At 43.8% G+C, this 20,247-nt stretch overlaps 1 protein-coding gene across 1 annotated transcript in view; it reads left to right on the top strand.

The window, feature by feature from the left end:
* Nucleotides 1-14,658, top strand: part of PGAP6 (post-GPI attachment to proteins 6) — a 68,956-nt gene extending 54,298 nt beyond the window's left edge. The window contains exons 7-13 of the mRNA XM_063934813.1: nucleotides 1,321-1,414; nucleotides 8,453-8,576; nucleotides 10,184-10,320; nucleotides 10,967-11,145; nucleotides 12,008-12,154; nucleotides 13,146-13,262; nucleotides 13,371-14,658. Coding sequence (XP_063790883.1) covers nucleotides 1,321-1,414; nucleotides 8,453-8,576; nucleotides 10,184-10,320; nucleotides 10,967-11,145; nucleotides 12,008-12,154; nucleotides 13,146-13,262; nucleotides 13,371-13,667 — 1,095 coding nt within the window. The 3' untranslated portion in view covers nucleotides 13,668-14,658. The remainder of the gene's footprint in view (nucleotides 1-1,320; nucleotides 1,415-8,452; nucleotides 8,577-10,183; nucleotides 10,321-10,966; nucleotides 11,146-12,007; nucleotides 12,155-13,145; nucleotides 13,263-13,370) is intronic.
* Nucleotides 14,659-20,247: the final 5,589 nt, after the last annotated feature.

The raw sequence follows: 20,247 nt of genomic DNA on the forward strand, positions 1-20,247 counted from the left end.
GAGCGCACTTCCGTGTATTACGCTATGTAAAACATGCATAATGATATTTTACTACACTTGGTCAACACGGAACCTTGCAGCAAATTGAATCTCCCTCTGTGTTTGCGGTGACAGACTGGGAAAGCGCTGTGATAGAGGTTCACAAACTCGGTCCTCAAGGCACCCTAGCGATCCAGGTATTAAGGATATCCATGGCCGAGCATAGATGGTTAAATCAAATTGATTGAGGTGCTAATTAAGTCACCTGGGCCCAAGCTTGGTTATCCCTAAATCCTGGATCGTTAGGGTGTCTTGTGGATGGAGTTTGGGAACCTCTGCGCTATAGTATATGCTGGTGCCGGATAAATAAACGTTAATAAAAAGTAAACATTATTTGCCTGATAGCTATTTAAGGAAGGGCTTTGCCCAGTTGTGGGTTTGAAATATGACCTAGACCACTGTCCTGGCTCCAGACAGACTATTTTGTTCTTACCAGAGCTCATCAGTGTAGGATAGAGGTGTTCACCATATGACGTGCCATAGAGCCATCTACTATTCGATCATTTTAATGAGAGCCTATAGCAATCCCCTTACAGCTAGCTACGCCGCTACTTTTTTAGAGCACAGATTTGACCACAGTCTGGGTGAAATGTAATAGCCTGCGTGTAGCTGGCTGTACGGGACTTGTCTGGAAGTATACAGTATCTTTAAAGCAGCCATCAGTTACCCTGCAAAACCTACCTGGTCCTGCCATGTAATTGATTGCTGCGTATAAATACCTGCAGACTCGCACTAAAGGCCTAATTCAGACCTGATCGCTAGACTGCATTTTCGTACAGCCTGCGATCAGGTATACACCACAATGCGCAGGCCCGTCGGTCCGCAGCGACGGGATGGTGCGAGAAAAGCGATCGCAAGGTGACTGATGGGAACAGGCAGTTTGTGGGCGGCAACTGACCGTTTTTAAGGAGTGTCTGGAGAAACGCAGGAGGGATCAGGCGTTTGAAGGGAGGGTTTCTGACGTCAGCCCCGGCCCCGATCATCGCACCGGAAGAGTAAGGCATGGGCTGTGCAGAGACTGCACAAACTTCTGTTTGTGCAGCTCTCCTGCACATGCGATCGCACCCCTGCACACCGAATTCCCCCTCCCTCTGTAGGCAGCGACTACCTGATTACAGGGATGCAAAAAACGCACCCTAGCGATCAGGTCTGAATTAGGCCTTAAGTCCGCACAGCTTGCGACCTGCAAACTATTACATTTCACCCTCTGTCCTTAGGGATAATGTTATAGAACCCCTGCAGGACACTTATTCGCCTTTATGTCTTGTGTCTTTGTCTCAGACCGCTGGGAGCAATGTGAATACCACAGTGATTGCATGCTTGAGCGCGGCCGCTCCTGTTCTTACATTGAATTCTACGCAGGATTGCACAACAGGTACAGTGTGGGCTCTGCTCAGTGTATTTGGGGGGCGAGGGCAGCACAATGCACTGCAAGTATATATGCAGGTGCCTGAGATTTCCTCTATATTTTATACTACAATGTGCATAGCATCTCCACAGCATTAAAAGTTGTATCCTCATCAGGGGTTTCGTTCAAATTGCCGACTGTCAGGATCCTGACAGGATACAGTCGCCGGAATCTCCCCAGCCGCCAATGCCGTCAGTCGGAATCCCAGTAAAACTGGGCTGTTCCCACTCGTGGGCGTCCACGACACCCATAGAGTGGGAATAGATCCTGTGGCAAGCGCAGCGAGCCACCAAACCCGCAAGGGGACTCTTTGCCCATGCCCCGCTGCCGGCATTCTGGCAGGCATGATGCCGCTGTCGGGATATGGACAGGTGGCATCCCACCTGCCAGTAAATCATGCTGAGTCCCTCATCGGTACGCTTCACATTCATTAAGCTTTACGCTCTCATGTCACTCCGCAGTTTGTCCTGCACGTAAGTGTGTCATAAATATATTCAGTTATGTCGTACGTCATGCTCCTAGGTCTAGAGTCCAAGTTGATCCGTTACCGAAATGCTTTTTTGCATCGTTAAATGGTTGAGTGTGGTCATTTGGGCTTTAAGTGTATTTACCAGGCCCCAAAAAACATTACTATTGACTTGGGTAACCGGAAACGTGAACTTTTGCCTAAAAAGCAGTGTACAAATAGATTGGCATGCCACAAGCGCAGAAAAACATGTGAAAGAAATATGGAGGCTTATCCTGAGTCAGGCACAGTAGCGTCCGACCATAGCACCCTGCTTACGACTTTTTGCAAACTCCAGTATCTGCCCCTGTATTCTGCTTATGTGCACAGCATGCAGACGTCTCTTACCCATGGTGTTTCCAGCCGTTAGTATAAGGACATGCACACACCCCATACTGGGTACAAAACACCCATCTGTAATAGGTGTCCCTAGTCTGTCCATGCGCTACTAACGGAGCAAGGCACTCTGCTTACACGCCCACAGGACGGACCGTTTTGCTGCATGATTGCCTCCCAGGTATGCCCACTGCACAGAGAGAGTGGTCCGTCCGCGCAATCATAGAGGTCTTTCCATGGAAGGTATTGGCTGGCACACAGAGTGTTACTTATATTATTATTCAGCCTGCGCTCACTATACATGTGATGCACCGTGTAACTTGGATAATCATATCTGCGCGTAATCTGTGCTGTGAGATCTCCCTAGGTATAGACTCTGTAACACACACATATTGGCAACTGCAAGGTCTCCTAGAATATAATCACACTGCAATAGAACAATAGTGAGTGTTGGCAGTGGTGCCTTAGAGGTTTATTCCGCCGCCAGGAAATGTGACTTGTCCCTGGCAGGTTTGTTTGTCTTGCTGTCCTGAGGCACGACCGCAGATTAGCTCCGCTCTGTGTGCTGGATCTGCTGACTCTAGGGGCGACTTCTATAAACAGATCTGTGTTGGCGATAGAATCCTCTGCAGGTGTAGTTTCCCTTTGCAAAGTCTGTTGCACTCTCAGCAGCATTAGTCTCTGACGCCCCGATCTGACACATCTTCAGCTCTCAGAAATGGGTAGTAACCTGTACCTCTTTCTCACGAGACAACATGCACTTAAAGTGTAGTGCTTCCGTTCAGGTTTGTTTTTGCTACAAATACAGTAGGGGCCAGACCATATCTTGTTACAGCTACTGAGCTACCGTTTACACCTGCTTTCTATAGCCTCCATTGTTGCATGACTTTGTTGCCTGGCAATCCCTTAATACAGTCCCTATATCGGAGACAGCGGTGTATACAATGGTGGCTGCAGTGTGTCACATAAAAACCCTGCTGTGTTTATTAAGTGTTTAGTCTACACTTACAATTGTGTTTTTTTAAAGTTGTGTTTTAAACACAAGGTGGAGCCTCAGCAGTCTCATAGTTCTGGACATAACTTAATGGCAGAGGAGGGACAGGTATAGGGTACAGCCAATGTTTTCTTATCTGTCCAAATGCCCACTCAACCTTAAATCCATGGATGTGAGGATGTATGATGGTAAATAGGAGTTTGCTGTAATGTGGGACAATTGATGCATTGCTGCAACCCTAGAGGGATTTCTACTTTTGGAACATTGAGGTCTGTCTTCCTCCTTTCCTGCTCTACATTTTCCTTGGCTATGGGGGTAATTCTGAGTTGATCGCAGCAGGAACTTTGTTAGCAGTTGGGCAAAACCATGTGCACTGCAGGGGGGACAGATATAACATGTGCAGAGAGAGTTAGATTTGGGTGGGTTATTATGTTTTTCTGTGCAGGGTAAATACTGGCTGATTTATTTTTACACTGCAATTTAGATTGCAGATTGAACACATCACACCCAAATCTAACTCTCTGCACGTTATATCTGTCCCCCCTGCAGTGCACATGGTTTTGCCCAACTGCTAACAAAATTCCTGCTGCGATCAACTCAGAATTACCCCCTATGTCAGTTACCCAATGCACAGCTCCCCTGGCGCGCACACAGTGGTATTAGAAACTAGTTCGGTACATAATGCACACCTAAATATACAGTGGCAGCAGAAGACTAGTACAGTACGCGGTGCACCTCCTATACATGACAGTGGCGGAAGACTAGTACAGTACACGGTGCACCTCCTATACACGTCGGCATAAGGAGACTAGTTCAGTACACTGTTCACCTATACACGGCAGCATAAGGAGACTTTTACAGTACGCGGTGCACCTCCTATACACGACAGTGGCGGAAGACTAGTACAGTACACGGTGCACCTCCTATACACGTCGGCATAAGGAGACTAGTTCAGTACACTGTTCACCTATACACGGCAGCATAAGGAGACTTTTACAGTACACGGTGCACCTCCTATACACAGCAGTGGCGGAAGACTAGGACAGTGCATGGTGCACCTCCTATACACGTCGGCATAAGGAGACTAGTTCAGTACACTGTTCACCTATACACGGCAGCATAAGGAGACTTGTACAGTACACGGTGCACCTCCTATACACGGCAGCATAATGAGACTTGTACCGTACACTGCACTTCCTATACACAGCGGCATAAGGAGAGTAGTTCAGTACACTGTTCACCTATACACTGTGGCATAAGGAGACTAGTACAGTACACGTTCACGTATACACTGCAGCATATGTTGACTAGCACAGTACATGTTCACCTATACACCGCGGAATTAGGAGACTTGTACAGTACACAGGGCACCTATACATGGCGGCATAAGGAGACTAGTACAGTACACGTTCACCTATACACTGCAGCATAAGGTGACTTGTAGAATACACGGTGCACCTCCTATACACGGCGGCATAAGGAGACTTGTACAGTACATGTTCACCTATACACGGCAGCATAAGGAGACTAGAACAGTATACGTTCACCTATACACGGCAGCATAAGGAGACTTGCACAGTACACGGTGCACCTCCTATACACTGTCGCATAAGAAGACTAGTACAGTACACATTCACATATACACGGCAGCATAAGGAGACTTGCACAATACACTGTGCACCTCCTATACACGGCGGCATAAGGAGACTAGTACAGTACACTGTGCACCTCCTATACACGGCGGCATAAGGAGACTAGTACAGTACACATTCACCTATACACGGCGGCATAAGGAGACTAGTACAGTACACTGTGCACCTCCTATACACGGCGGCATAAGGAGACTAGTACAGTACACTGCACCTCCTATACACGGCGGCATAAGGAGACTAGTACAGTACACGTTCAACTATACACGGCGGCATAAGGAGACTAGTACAGTACACGTTCACCTATACACGGCATCATAAGGAGACTAGTACAGTACACTGTGCACCTCCTATACACGGCGGCATAAGGAGACTAGTACAGTACACTGTGCACCTTCTATACACGGCGGCATAAGGAGACTAGTACAGTACACGTTCACCTATACACGCCGGCATAAGGAGACTTGCACAGTACACGGTGCACCTCCTATACACGACGGCATAAGGAGACTAGTACAGTACACGTTCACCTATACACGGCAGCATAGGGAGACTTCTAGAGCACACAGTGCACCCCCTATACACGGCAGCATAAGGAGACTTGCACAATACACTGTGCACCTCCTATACACGGCGGCATAAGGAGACTTGTGCAGTACACGGTGCACCTCCTATACACGGCAGCATAAGGAGACTTGTACCGTACACTGCACTTCCTATACACAGCGGCATAAGGAGAGTAGTTCAGTACACTGTTCACCTATACACTGTGGCATAAGGAGACTAGTACAGTACACGTTCACGTATACACTGCAGCATATGTTGACTAGCACAGTACATGTTCACCTATACACCGCGGAATTAGGAGACTTGTACAGTACACAGGGCACCTATACATGGCGGCATAAGGAGACTAGTACAGTACACGTTCACCTATACACTGCAGCATAAGGTGACTTGTAGAATACACGGTGCACCTCCTATACACGGCGGCATAAGGAGACTTGTACAGTACATGTTCACCTATACACGGCAGCATAAGGAGACTAGAACAGTATACGTTCACCTATACACGGCAGCATAAGGAGACTTGCACAGTACACGGTGCACCTCCTATACACTGTCGCATAAGAAGACTAGTACAGTACACATTCACATATACACGGCAGCATAAGGAGACTTGCACAATACACTGTGCACCTCCTATACACGGCGGCATAAGGAGACTAGTACAGTACACTGTGCACCTCCTATACACGGCGGCATAAGGAGACTAGTACAGTACACATTCACCTATACACGGCGGCATAAGGAGACTTGCACAATACACTGTGCACCTCCTATACACGGCGGCATAAGGAGACTAGTACAGTACACTGTGCACCTCCTATACACGGCGGCATAAGGAGACTAGTACAGTACACTGTGCACCTCCTATACACGGCGGCATAAGGAGACTAGTACAGTACACGTTCAACTATACACGGCGGCATAAGGAGACTAGTACAGTACACGTTCACCTATACACGGCATCATAAGGAGACTAGTACAGTACACTGTGCACCTCCTATACACGGCGGCATAAGGAAACTAGTACAGTACACTGTGCACCTTCTATACACGGCGGCATAAGGAGACTAGTACAGTACACGTTCACCTATACACGCCGGCATAAGGAGACTTGCACAGTACACGGTGCACCTCCTATACACGACGGCATAAGGAGACTAGTACAGTACACGTTCACCTATACACGGCAGCATAGGGAGACTTCTAGAGCACACAGTGCACCCCCTATACACGGCAGCATAAGGAGACTTGCACAATACACTGTGCACCTCCTATACACGGCGACATAAGGAGACTAGTACAGTACACTGTGCACCTCCTATACACTGCGGCATAAGGAGACTAGTACAGTACACGTTCACCTATATATGCCGGCATAAGGAGACTTGCACAGTACACTGTGCACCTCCTATACACGGCGGCATAAGGAGACTAGTACAGTACACTGTGCACCTCCTATACACGGCGGCATAAGGAGACTAGTACAGTACACGTTCAACTATACACGGCGGCATAAGGAGACTAGTACAGTACACGTTCACCTATACACGGCATCATAAGGAGACTTGCACAGTACACTGTGCACCTCCTATACACGGCGGCATAAGGAGACTAGTACAGTACACGGTGCACCTCCTATACACGACGGCATAAGGAGACTAGTACAGTACACGTTCACCTATACACGGCAGCATAGGGAGACTTCTAGAGCACACAGTGCACCCCCTATACACGGCAGCATAAGGAGACTTGTATAGTACACGTTCATCTATACACGGCAGCGGCGGAAGACTACTACAGTACATCATTCTCCTATACACGGCAGTGGCAGGAAACTACTACAGTACACAGCGCACCTCATTTGGTTTTATAAATAGATTATATTGTAATCCTAGATCTTACAGATTACAGTAGAATACTGCATTTCTGCTGCAGTATGCATTTTGTTCTCTAACCGCTTGTTAGAGGCGGATGTGTGTGTAAACGCTTGTCTGCAACTCGTAGCGTTTTACAAGGCTTTTTAGTTGGCAATTAACACAAGATTTCAACTGCAATGACCTACCTTAGAGCACCTGAAATGACACGTCAAACGTTCTAAACCATACACCACACAGTTAAATGCACTTAAAATCGCAATTTCAAACAATCTCGTTTGATACAATGATTTTTCTCTTCCCATCTGGTTACGTGCTGAGCTTGAAAACACCTTATTTGCACAAATATCGCCAGTGTGCAGATTACTTGTCTCTAGAGATGTCTGCATGCTCCCCTGTGTACGTATAGTGTGCAGGTATTTTGCCTGAGGGTAACCCTTAATCTCCTGTCATTACCCTGATCTAGGCAGAAGGGAGGAGGCTGATTGGGTCTGCAGCGAGGCGTCTGGTAATTTATAGTCCTATAGTAAGGAGGAAAAGAAATACATGCTCTAATAACTTGTAATTGTGTTGGTCTGAAGGAAGGCAACACCTTAAAATGGGGATAAAAAGGGGAAGAACAATAATAAAATAAAATCTGACTAGGGTGACAGACCAGGGAATTTATCAGACTGACAATTTTTGAGGACACAAAATCTTTCTTTCTTTTTCTTTCTTTCTTTTTCTCTTTCTTTTTCTCTTTCTTTTTCTCTTTCTTTTTCTCTTTCTTTTTCTCTTTCTTTTTCTCTTTCTTTTTCTCTTTCTTTTTCTTTTTCTCTTTCTTTTTCTCTTTCTCTTTCTTTTTCTTTTTCTCTTTCTTTTTCTTTTTCTCTTTCTTTTTCTCTTTCTCTTTCTTTCTTTCTTTTTCTCTTTTTCTCTTTCTTTCTTTCTTTCTTTCTTTCTTTCTTTCTTTCTTTCTTTCTTTCTTTCTTTCTTTCTTGCTTCTGAGGATTTTATCGGCCTTTGCAGCTATTGGCAGGAACTGTGTAATTCCAACTGTGCATAAACTTTACCTGATACGCTGCCCTTTTATCACAGCTTTCTTTCAGGGTTATCCTTTCAGACTGTCTGAGCGTACCGCCGAGTGGACGCACAACCTTCCCTACCCAGAGACGGACAGGTGGTACCTATCTATGCAAGTGCTGTGCTCAGGGGATGAGAGGTAAATGCACAGCGTCAGTGGTCATTCTGCTTATTTAAATGTGTGCTCTTAAATGCTATATATGGCCGTATAATCAGCGCTGCGGACATCGCAATCACTCAGTTAGTGAGGCATGTAGTTACTATACCGATGGCTCTGTGATTTAACCGTTTAGCCTTAAATGTATTTTTTCTTTCATTAACAAAACTAAAATAAAGTACATAAAAATAGGATTTCGCTTAAATAGCTCTGCCGCTTTAATTCTAAAAGGAAAGAGAAGCAGCGGGCTCGTTAATGAGTGAGCGATTGCTGCAAGTTAGCATCACCTGTCTGTTTGGTTTCTCTCTTGTGTTTATTAAGTAAACCGTTTAGCCAAATGTCAATAACAAATTGTGTCAGGCCATTGTATTATTGCAGTGTATGTTGACTTGTGCGATCAAACAGACTGTACATGTGTTCCCTAATGCAAATAGAAATGCCTGGACTGTAGGATCTCCCTCCTGCTTGTGTGAGCGTCTTAACACCAGCATAGGCAATACGGTGCACTTATGTCTTATGGGGTCAGATGTATTAAGCCTGGAGAAGGGATAAAGTTATAAGTGGAAGGTGATAACGCACCAGCCAATCAGCTCCTAACGGTCATTTTTCAAATCCGTAATGATTGGCTGGTGTGTTATCACCTTGTGCTTATCACTGGTTTATCACTTCTCTATCCCTCCTCCAGGTTAATACATCTGCCCCATGGTCTCATATGTGGTACAGTCATTACAGACTGGTGATGCTTGCAGCATATTGGTGCAGCGGGATCTTCCACAACTGCAGTTTTGCTTCAAGATAGGGATCAGTGTTGGCACCAACTATCCATGCAATCAGAGGGTTTTTGTTTTGTTCTTCTCCTTGCCAGCTGTTAGCAGAATGTAGCGAACTGTACCTGCACTCTCCTCTTTAGTAGGGGACATGTTATGCAGCCCCTCTGTACATTACCTCCGTCTAGCTGCATCGTCTGCCCATGGTCAGTAGTTGTAAACTCCATCCTGCCAGCGTCTCTGCGGTGGTGATTACTCAACTGCCGACGTGCTGAAGCTTCCGCTACAGCTCCTGTTAGATACCCCACAGCAGAGTGCAGCTAGCCTACTAAGTGAGAGACTGAGACCCTTCTCTTTCTTACTAACTTTATAGTTATTTAATACATTTTGAAGTGTCCCTAATATCTCCATTAAAGTGGCCATTTATTTACCGTAATGAATGTCCTTCTCTGGCGGGGCATAAATCCAGGGTCTATTCTGTTGGTCACTGTGCATCATAGGATGCTGCTGAGATGGGATAATATCTCTCTCCCCATATGACTGCTATGCTACGTACTCTGGTCTCTGGTGATCCTGCTCATTTGCTGGTTGGGTTGGGGGAGGTAGGTGGGGGATGGGGGGCATCTCAATCTGTACATATTTGATAAATCTCTTCTCCTCCCCCCATGTTTTTGCTAAAGACATGGATAGGGTGAATGCACCGCACTGTAGCAATCAGCAATATTTGCAGTGCTTATAATACAACGTTTAGCCTGTGAGTATAGTTTTGTGGAGTTTTGTTTCTCTGTGCGATGTTAGATAAATGTTTTATGTTTCCCCCAGTGCATGCCAGCAGCAGATCTCCAGAGTGATTGTGACTGCGTACCTCAATCCCTGCCTGGATGACTGTGGTCCCTATGGAGAATGCCGACTGCTGCGGAGAAATGGGTTTCTCTATGCGGCCTGCAGTTGCAAAGCAGGTGAGAACTGCTCAGGGAACATCCGGAACACTTGTTCTGCTCTATGTAACCTATTCTCTATTAGGCAGGCTGAATGTACTGCCCTATTGGTGAATCTCTTCAGAGGTTTGCTGTACATCAGAAGAAAAAAAAATCTTTGCACGTGATGCAAATGATACTCTACTATCTTCAGCTATGACCATCTCCTGGAGTTTCAGTATATGTTATATGCAAATGTCTTCATTGTATCATCTGCTATAAAGCACTGTGTCGCCATTCTGTTTATTTATTGACGGACACGGTGATCAATGAGCGACAAAGCAGGAGAGAGCAGTATTTGCCTGGACCTGAACTGGTGGATTTAGACTGCTCGATCTATTATACTCTCTTTCTCCACCCCCTATCCCTTCCCCAATGTCAGAGTGATTCCACCACACAGGGGTTACTGAAATGCAGAATGGGTCTTACAGTGCTGACCCCTCCTGTCCACTGACTTGCTGCACATTTTACAATTAGGGATTTAAATACCTACATTTACAGGCAGCTGCAGTCTGGAAATGGTGTTTGTTCATTGAAAAGCGAAGGGTGGACCTCACTGACGGGTTTTATTGTTTGATGTCGTTTAGTTGGCAGTACCGGATTTAATTTCCATTGCTTTGTCTCACAGGCTGGGCTGGCTGGAGCTGTACGGATGACAGGAATGCACTGTCTGTTGCGAGGCAGTTAATGGCCGTAATATTGCTGACACTCAGTAACCTGCTGTTCGTGCCCACCATCATAGTGGCAGTTTCCCATCTGTACTTTGTTGAGGCTGCCGTCTATACCTACACCATGTTCTTCTCAACGGTACGTGCATGAAGTGCGCTCCTTAATATGGCTTATCCGGGAACTGTGAGATAATATCCTGTCCGTAGTAAGCATCCCACCTTAGCTACATGTTATGCATCTACATCAAAGGTAAGCCATTGTCAACTTCTAGCTCACCAGCTGTTGTTGGACTACAAGTCCCAGGCATGCCCTGCTGATATGGCTGAATTGGTGTTTTTAAAACTGTAAATGAGACTGTTATTCACTCAAAGGCTCATTCCTTTTCGCTGTGGCCCCAAAAGAGGCGGATCCCAACAGTGTGATACTTATCTGATATATACAGATCGTGTGACCCCACTAATGTAATTTGCTGATCTGCGAGTTGGGCACCTCTGTGATAACATTTCATCCTGCTCTTTGCCCCAGAGTGTAAGGCTGGCATAGTGTCTGAGTCCCTGAGCTGGTATCCGGTCTCCTGGTCGACCACACCTAAGTCGACAATGTCTAAGTCAACCGCTATTGGTCGACAGGGTCTCTAGGTCGACATGATTTTTTTCCTCCCATTTTTTTTTTTTTTTCATACTTAACGATCCACGTGGACTACAATTGGGAATAGTAACCTATTCCTTGCCCACAGCATGGCGAACAAAGCGGTGCACTAATTGGGGTTCCCGGTCACTGTACGGAGAAAACAACACCAAATAAAAAAAACTCATGTTGACCTTTTGACATGTCGACCTAGAATCCCTGTCGACCTAGTTACTGTCGACCAATAGTGGTCGACCTAGACACTGTCTACCTAAGTGTGGCCGACCCTCCATACCACACCGTCTGAGCTAGGGAGAGTGGGGATATGCTTGCGTCTTCTGCTTCACATGGCATTTCTGTGTGGCTCTTCCAGTTTTATCACGCCTGCGACCAGCCTGGAGTAACGGTCATGTGCATCATGGACTACGACACGCTGCAGTTCTGCGATTTCTTCGGTTCTGTTGTTGCCATCTGGGTGACCATACTATGTATGGCCAGGCTGAAGAAGACTATGAAATATGTAAGTGACAAGCCCCCTACTGATCATCTTATCGTTCTCTAAAACACTATTTTTCTTCTAGTGTATCTATTAATTTCTAAAAACAAAAGTACGTGTGTATTTGTATGGGGGATGGTATATTTTGTTGACGATGACATTGACCATGGCTGCACTGATTAAATATCGGCATGACTAGGATGTTGACAAAACGTCCCTGGTGGTCTACTGGTGACTTACTTGGTCTGGCAACTCCAGGCGGTGTCTTCTGGGTCTGACTGTAATGTCATGATGACTTCCAGCTCATTGTGCGGTGCTTCTGGCGGGGAGTACATCTCTAACCATCTCTCTGGTGCCCGACCTCTCTCTTGTAGCCTAACCCCCCCGTCCCTGCAGAATTTTACATGTCCGCATCATAACTGTGGATATTGTGATTGCATCCCATTTTGTATTACGTGTGTGTACATACGCATGCATTTGTGTGTATACAGTATGTTAGTTTTTGTAAGAGATGTCCGTATTTAAGGATTCAAAAAAAACAAGAAACCGTTCACCTTTTTTTTCTATGTGTGCAACCTCTATAGGACACCTTGGGGCATGAGGGTCTATAGGCATATTGCTTGCTAATACGTTACTCTATAGGTAGGAAGGAAGACATATCCCGCTTGTTATTAGTTAAAGACCGTCAGTATTTCCCCATCGTAATGGCTGGAAATCTGCGCAGTTGCATATAACATGAGGCTCCGATTGAACCTCGTGCCGACTTGTGTCAGCCACATAGTGTCATCAGCATCAATAGCAGCTCCAGTTACAAGTTTGGGAATTATGCCAAGTGTGACGGATGAGCTTTCCATTAAGATACGCCCGATAAATCTTAAAACTGGCAGTCGTATAAATATCTAGTCATGTTGCTATAGGAATGGGAAAGTTAAAAATGTTTGACGTGATAAGTAAGCTTTTTGTATGGTGGTGGTTGTTTTTTGTAACACTATTCTTATTCTTGTACTGGTTTTAGGTCCTATTTTTGCTGGGAACGTTAGTTATCGCTATGTCTATGCAACTTAACCGCAGAGGAATTTGGAACATGCTGGGTCCTTGTCTGTTCGCTCTGATAATCCTGGTGATTTCATGGGTAATGTCCTCATTTCCCCGACAGAATGTTTACTTCGTCTTGAAAGATATTGGAAGCCTTGTTTTCTTACATGTCCCTGAATGACGTTATCCCTCTTTTCCATTTCAGGGCGTCCGAGGGGTGAGGCGTCGCCACTGCTACCCGCCCAGCTGGAAGCGCTGGGTCTTCTTCCTCTTACCCGGGGTCTCCTTGGCTTTAATCGCTATTTCAGTCTACGTCTTTGCGGAGACCAGCGCCAACTACTATTACACCCACAGCCTTTGGCACATGATGGTGGCAATTAGCGTGGCCTTTCTGCTGCCGCCACGCGAGCAAAGCAAAACAACCTGGGCATGGTCACAATTTCTGGACTGCGGTTATAAGATCTGCAAAGAGGATCGCGAGGAATTGTACGTAGTCGCATGACCCCTTTTACACCCGGCCTAACCTCCATATTCCATCCAACGGGAAGGAGTCCTGGAGTCAGTCCCTTTTAAAGCCGTACTGTCGCACTTTAATCACTATTTTGCATTTCGCTGTAGAAGAGCGGCGCAAAATGTATAAAACAGAACACAAGGAATTTAGGTAATTTTACGATTTACTAGAAACTCAGTCGGAAAGGCCGCTAACGGAATATCAGACAGTTTTTTATTCTTTACCTCTGTGAGGGATAGCAGCTGCAAATCTCTGATGGAACCTAATTTCCTAATGGTGCTGAAGAATCACCCGTGAATTACACACAATCTGTTGGCCTGGATGACATTTTTTATTCTATTTTTTGCATTATACAATGAGGTTTTTTTTGTTTTGTTTGTTTTTGGAGAACCTGAGAAATTGACTATTAGCTGCATGTATCGATGCCTTAACTAGATTACCTGTAGTGACTAACGCATGTGATTAATAACCTTTGAATCACATGTGATGAGTTACCGGGATCCTGCATTTTCCAAGTAAGCAATAGTTCCTAAGGTAAGCAGATGCTCATTTGGCCAGGTTGAGTGGTCGTGATTTTGCATAAGGACAGTATGGTGGAAGCCATCGGTTTGTATCTCCTTGGAATAAAGTATGAATCCAAATATGGTGACATCTAATTGTATTAACTTGTTATCCAGCTCTTCTAAGTAGGAGAACTGCGGGAAATCCGTGCCAAGAGAGCTCCTATGTTACTTGCCTTTGCATCAACAGCCAGCGCTGGTAATGCGTCTCCTTGTTGTGGCATCCCCACATTTTTGCTGTTTTGGGGATAATGTGTACAAAGTACATTTTAGGGGCGTTATGTGATGCTCAAGGGGAGATGTATCAAACCTTCAAGACAGATAATGTGAAGAAGTTGCCAATAGCATCCAATTGGTAAATAACTGTCATTTTAATAGTCTGTGCTTGATCAATGATTAAAATCTGATTGGTTGCCACTTTATCGCTCTCAAAGATTTAATCCTTCTCCCATTCTCAGGCCACTCTATAATATATTAAGCCTGGAGAAGTGATAAAGCAGTGATAAGTGCAAGGTGATAACGCACCAGCCAGTCAGCTCCAATATGTAAATTGACAGTTTGGAGCTGATTGGCTGGTGCGTTATCACCTTGCACTTATCACTACTTTATCACTTTTCCAGGCTTAATACATCTGCCCCAAGGTTTGTAACCCAGTAAGTTTAATTTTGTGGTATATGTTAATGTTTCTTTAAAAAAAAATTGTAGTCCATAGCAACCAGTCAGATTCTATCTCTTATCCAATGCATTCTAGAAAAGGATCACTAGAGTCTAGTTGATATGGTCCTTTTTAGATATTTTACTAAGACTAGCCCTAGGAGTTACTGCCTGATAGTAGCATGGGAACAGTAAGGCTAAGGGGAACATTTACTAAGCAGTGATAAGAGCGAAGAAGTGAGCCAGTGGAAAAGTTGCCCATGGCAACCAATCAGCACTGAAGTAACATCTATAATTTGCATACTATAGAATGATACAGAGCTGCTGATTGGTTGATGGGGCAACTTCTCCACTGTCTCACTTCTCCGCTCTTATCACTGCTTAGTAAATGTCCCCCTTTTATTTCTTGTATATACTGTTCGCCACTTTTCCTGTGCAGTCTATGGGTAATACTTGTTTGAGTGGGCCACTAAATCTAAACTACAGGTTGGTTTCTAATAACTCATAAATCTATCTGATCTGATGTTATTTGTTTATCTACTTGTAATTGGAAGCAATTGCTTTCCTATGCCGAATAGACTTCCGCCGTTTAAGTCTATAGGAAAACGCAGGTCGTAGGTATGTCAGTGTGCAGTTGCTGATAACAATAGTTTGTTATCATTAATGTCGTCAGTATGAACACAGAGTTAAAAATCTTGGTGATTTCAGGGCATGGGAAGTTTATCTTGTATATTTGGGAAAGTTTTTAGCACTTACTCCAGCAAAACTTATAATTTAGGGGGTTTGTTAATGCTGTTATTTCCTGTGTGCAGGTGTTTTGTTATGGCTGTCTAAAAAATGTAGAGAATAACACCAAAGCAAGCACATTTTATATATATATATATATATATATATATATATATATATATATATATATATATATATATATGCCAAAAAATAGATTCTTTTTTTTTCCGGGTAAAAAAAAAAAAGGTGGCATAATTGAATTGGACAGAAAAAGAACGCAGAAAATCCCCCATTATTTTGTGCCCAAAAAAATGAGGTCCTTATGGAATCTGTTTTTAATTTTCTTTTATTCTTCAAGTCTTTCTATTTCTATCTAGACTCCAGATTCAGTCTCCTCCCCATAGTTTCGCACTTATTTGAAATGTAATATTTGAGAGCGTTGTTTATATTGAAGATAAATTCTTCCTGCTGATTTGGAAAAGTTGTATGTGTCAATGGCGTCTCGTCTACGTACTGCTGCTGTCTCCTGTTATTTCCTTGGAGTATAGTGCATAGAAAATATCTAAATGCGTCTAGTATAATAGGTTTATTATTTTACAAGGACAATGGAGTATAATTTAGAAATCACCAAAATTAATTAAAAGCCGTCACAATGTAACAGAGCCTGGGTCCACGGCTCCACTATGCCGCCATTAAACTTCCCACAGCGTGAGCAATGTGCTCCAATTCTGTGTCCTCCTCCACCTGCTGCTGCCATGGAACCAAGAACCATTGATATTGTGCCGGCTTCTCTCTAAAAGGGACATGTACTACGCAGTGATAAAAGTGAGCCAGTGGAGAAGTTGCCTATGGCAACCAATCAGCTGCTCTGTATACGTTTATAGTATGCAAACTCAAAATCTTGCGTCAATGCTGATTAGTTGCCATGGGCAACTTCTCCACTGGCTCACTTCACTACTTTTATCACTGCTTAGTACATGTCCCCCTAATTCCGTTATACGTTTCTGAGTCAGCAGGAAGAATTTATCTTTAATATATTTAACGCTCTCTAACATTCTTTAATAAATAAGAGCAAGACTATGAGAGGTGATGGAGTCTGGATTTTACATATAACTTATAAAGAGACTTGATGACGAAGTAAAGAAAATCAAACACTGAGCGCTACATAACATCATTTTTGGGTGGGGGTTTAAAAGGTCGGTTTCTCTAAGTGCAGTGGACAGCTGCAGAATGCCATTGGAGCGCTTGAGCAATACTTTTTTCTTTTTTTTTTTTTTTAGAATTCTGTTTATACCCCATGTCTCTTTAATTAGAATAAGATTGTGGGGTTTTTTTTTAAAATCTTCGTCCTGCTCTGGCGAGTAGCATGTGACGTTCCTAATGGTTAAGGCGAGTACAAAGTCCTTTCTACATGGACATTTGCTAAGGAAAACGCTACTTATTCAGAGCCTCCAGTGTAACCAAAGACTGAGTGATATGCAATTACTGGCAGTGTATGTGCATTATTCTGTACAGGCTTTAATGAATAGAAATGTGGTCTGTAGAATAGGTATTAGTGTTATTGTAATTGTGTTATATGGAGTGAGGATTCGGTTCTATACCGGTCACTAATCCTTAGCTGTTTACAACATCTATTTGGTACATATGCACTATAATTTGTAAATAAAAGCAGTCGGCTTGTTCACACAGGGGCAGATCTATCAGTTAAGAAGTTGCCCATAGTGTCCAATAAGATTCTAGCTATCATTTTATAGCATTGACTTGATAAATGCTAGCTAGAAACTGGTTGGGCAACCTCTTTACACTGCTTGTGTCCATCCCTTCCCCCCCTCACACACACACACACACACACACACACACACACACACACACACTAGTAGGCTATGTGCACGGTGAGCTACATCGCCTAGTGCTTCCCCTCCTGGGCCGGGTAGCCCGACGGCGGGCATGCACACTGTGTGATATCACTAATGATATCTCTCAGTGACGTCATGCTGCGACCGGCCGGAGCATGCAGTTTTGGATGATGAGTCCTAATTGAGCTGCATGCATGCCGACACCGAGGGTCGTTAACGACCTGCAGGGCTGCGCATCACTCGGCAGCGTACACGCTATAGTAAACAACGTTGCTAAGGAAGGGTCAAAATGAGCAACGTTGTTTACTTTATCTCTTAAGTGTGTACCCACCTTTTACACGTTTCCTTAGCTGTATGCTCCTCACCTAGTCAGACTGAGGCAGCCATTTTGAGATGAACCAATGAGGCAGTATTTCCGAGAAGTCAGCCTATTGGTTCATTAGGAGTGTGGTTACTAGCTCTTCTTGAATATGTGGTCTTCACGGGCAACACATTTGCACCTGCCCTAGGATCCAAGATCATCGCAGCGAACAAGGGGATAACATCCAATGTTTTCTTAGAGTATATGCAGGTTTTAATTTTGTCATTCAGACCACCAATGTGAGATGAAGTCTCATAGATTTGTAACGTTCTGTTGTCTATGCAAAATCTGTGACACAATGGCTTCTTCCCTACTCCTATTAAAACAATAGCTGGCATCTTTACTCCTGGTTCCCTGCCATTCCTTTTCTTTTTTCCATTCCGTTTTCTGTTCCCAGGACAGAGTTAAAACTTTTCTTAAAATGCGGTAGGAACTTCAGAGGAGGGTCCCCCATTTTCAGTCTGAGACTGGGCCTCTCTAAATCTTTGATACCAGTCAATGTATCTTCTATCCCGAGCACAGGTCACATAAATACGCAGGAGTAAAAAATAGCAAAAGTAATCAGCCAAAAATGTTGCTTGACGTTACTGGCCGGATCTCATTTATAGGGAATGTAACCTCAAATGTTATCTTTGGTTAATTGTCTAGCCCAAGATATGTATTTGGTTGACGCCCATAGCTCGCAGGCAGGGTGGGGTGCAGTGTCCACCACAATTATGGGTCTCCTCGGGCTGGGACTTCCCCATTGATGTCTCACACATCCCTTGCCTGTTGGCCACTGCCCTGTTGTGAGTGATTTATCATACCTGAATAAGATTGACAGGGGGGCTCCGGGTGAAATTAAAGGGATTCCGGGGGAAGAGAAGACAAACAATAATACATTTACTGAAAGGTCAGAAAAAGTGCAAAAGAGCTCAATTCATTTAGTGGTTAGACTTGGTAGAACTCCCAACACCCCTTTTTCAGATACAGGTGGAGTATCCCTTTTCCAAAATTCTTGGGACCAGAAGTATTTTGGATATCGGATTTTTCCGTATTTTGGAATAATTGCATACCATAATGAGATATCATGGTGCTGGGACCTAAGTCTAAGCACAGAATGCATTTATGTCTCATATACACATTATACACACAGCCTGAAGGTCATTTTAGCCAATATTTTTAATAACTTTGTGCATTAAACAAAGTGTGTGTACATTCACACAATTCATTTATGTTTCATATACACCTTATGCACACAGCCTGAAGGTCATTTAATACAATACTTTTAATAACTTTGTGTATTAAACAAAGTTTGTGTACATTGAAACATCAGAAAACAAAGGTTTCGCTATCTCACACTCGCTCAAAAAATTCTGTATTTCGGAATATTTGGATATGGGATACTCAACCTGTATATAGATTGGCTTCTTATCATAGTAGCACTATGATAGTTATGGGAATTTGGGGGGGAGAGAGTTAATTAGATTTCACATGGGACGTGGGAGGAGATTCTGTAAATCTGCAAAGAAACACAGATTGATGGTATAAAAGTATAAATGCCAGCTCCAACCATATCGCTTTCATCTCTGCAACTGTTCCAGTGGGTTTAACCTTTACATAATACACAAACAGCATTTCTAAGTTCAATTAGTCATACAGGTAGAGTATCCCATATTCGGAATGCTCGGGACCAGGAGCATTCCGAATATGGGATTTTTCCATTTAACAATCAATACCGGTTATCTGTATGGGTCCCGAGGGTCCGCGGCAGGTCCGGTACTTTGGTGGTGGTGGGGGGTCTAGAAATCAGCGGGAGTCGGCAGCGGGTCTTGGGAGTATGGACATTGAGGGAATGGCTGCAAAGCCACACCCCTACCTGTCTGTGATTGGCTCCAGTGACTTAATGACGCCGGGAACGTTATGACATCATTACAGGGCCGAAATATTCAGTTTTTTTGAATATTTTGGTTAATGAGTTTCCGGGTAACCGTTACCCAACCTGTAGTCTGATGACAAGTGCATGGTCTGAAATAATTTAATATCTGTAACATCATATGGAGGTAAAGTAGGGTCCGTATGTTAATTATATTTATTTTTTCCATTTGTAAAACTAATTGCAGCCTGCGAAAACTGCTTTACATATATAATTTTACCATTGTTTTATTTTGTTTACAGATGTCTGCAAAACAAATGTTCCCTTATTGTCTGGTTTTCTGTTCGGTTTTTCTAAATTATTTTTTCTTAATTTATTTGTGATTTGTATGTATCGGAAGAAGATAAGTGCATGGTTTATAATTTCCATTTTGTTGATTCTGGGATTTGTATTTGAGCGGTTAATAAACGGTTAAATGCTGGTGTTTTTCCATACAAAAAAATGTTAATGGTCTACCAAAATGACTCACCAAAACTTATATTGCACTATGTATAATGGT

This window comes from Pseudophryne corroboree, chromosome 7 (genome assembly GCF_028390025.1).
Source record: "Pseudophryne corroboree isolate aPseCor3 chromosome 7, aPseCor3.hap2, whole genome shotgun sequence".
NCBI classification, from domain to species: Eukaryota; Metazoa; Chordata; class Amphibia; order Anura; family Myobatrachidae; genus Pseudophryne; species Pseudophryne corroboree.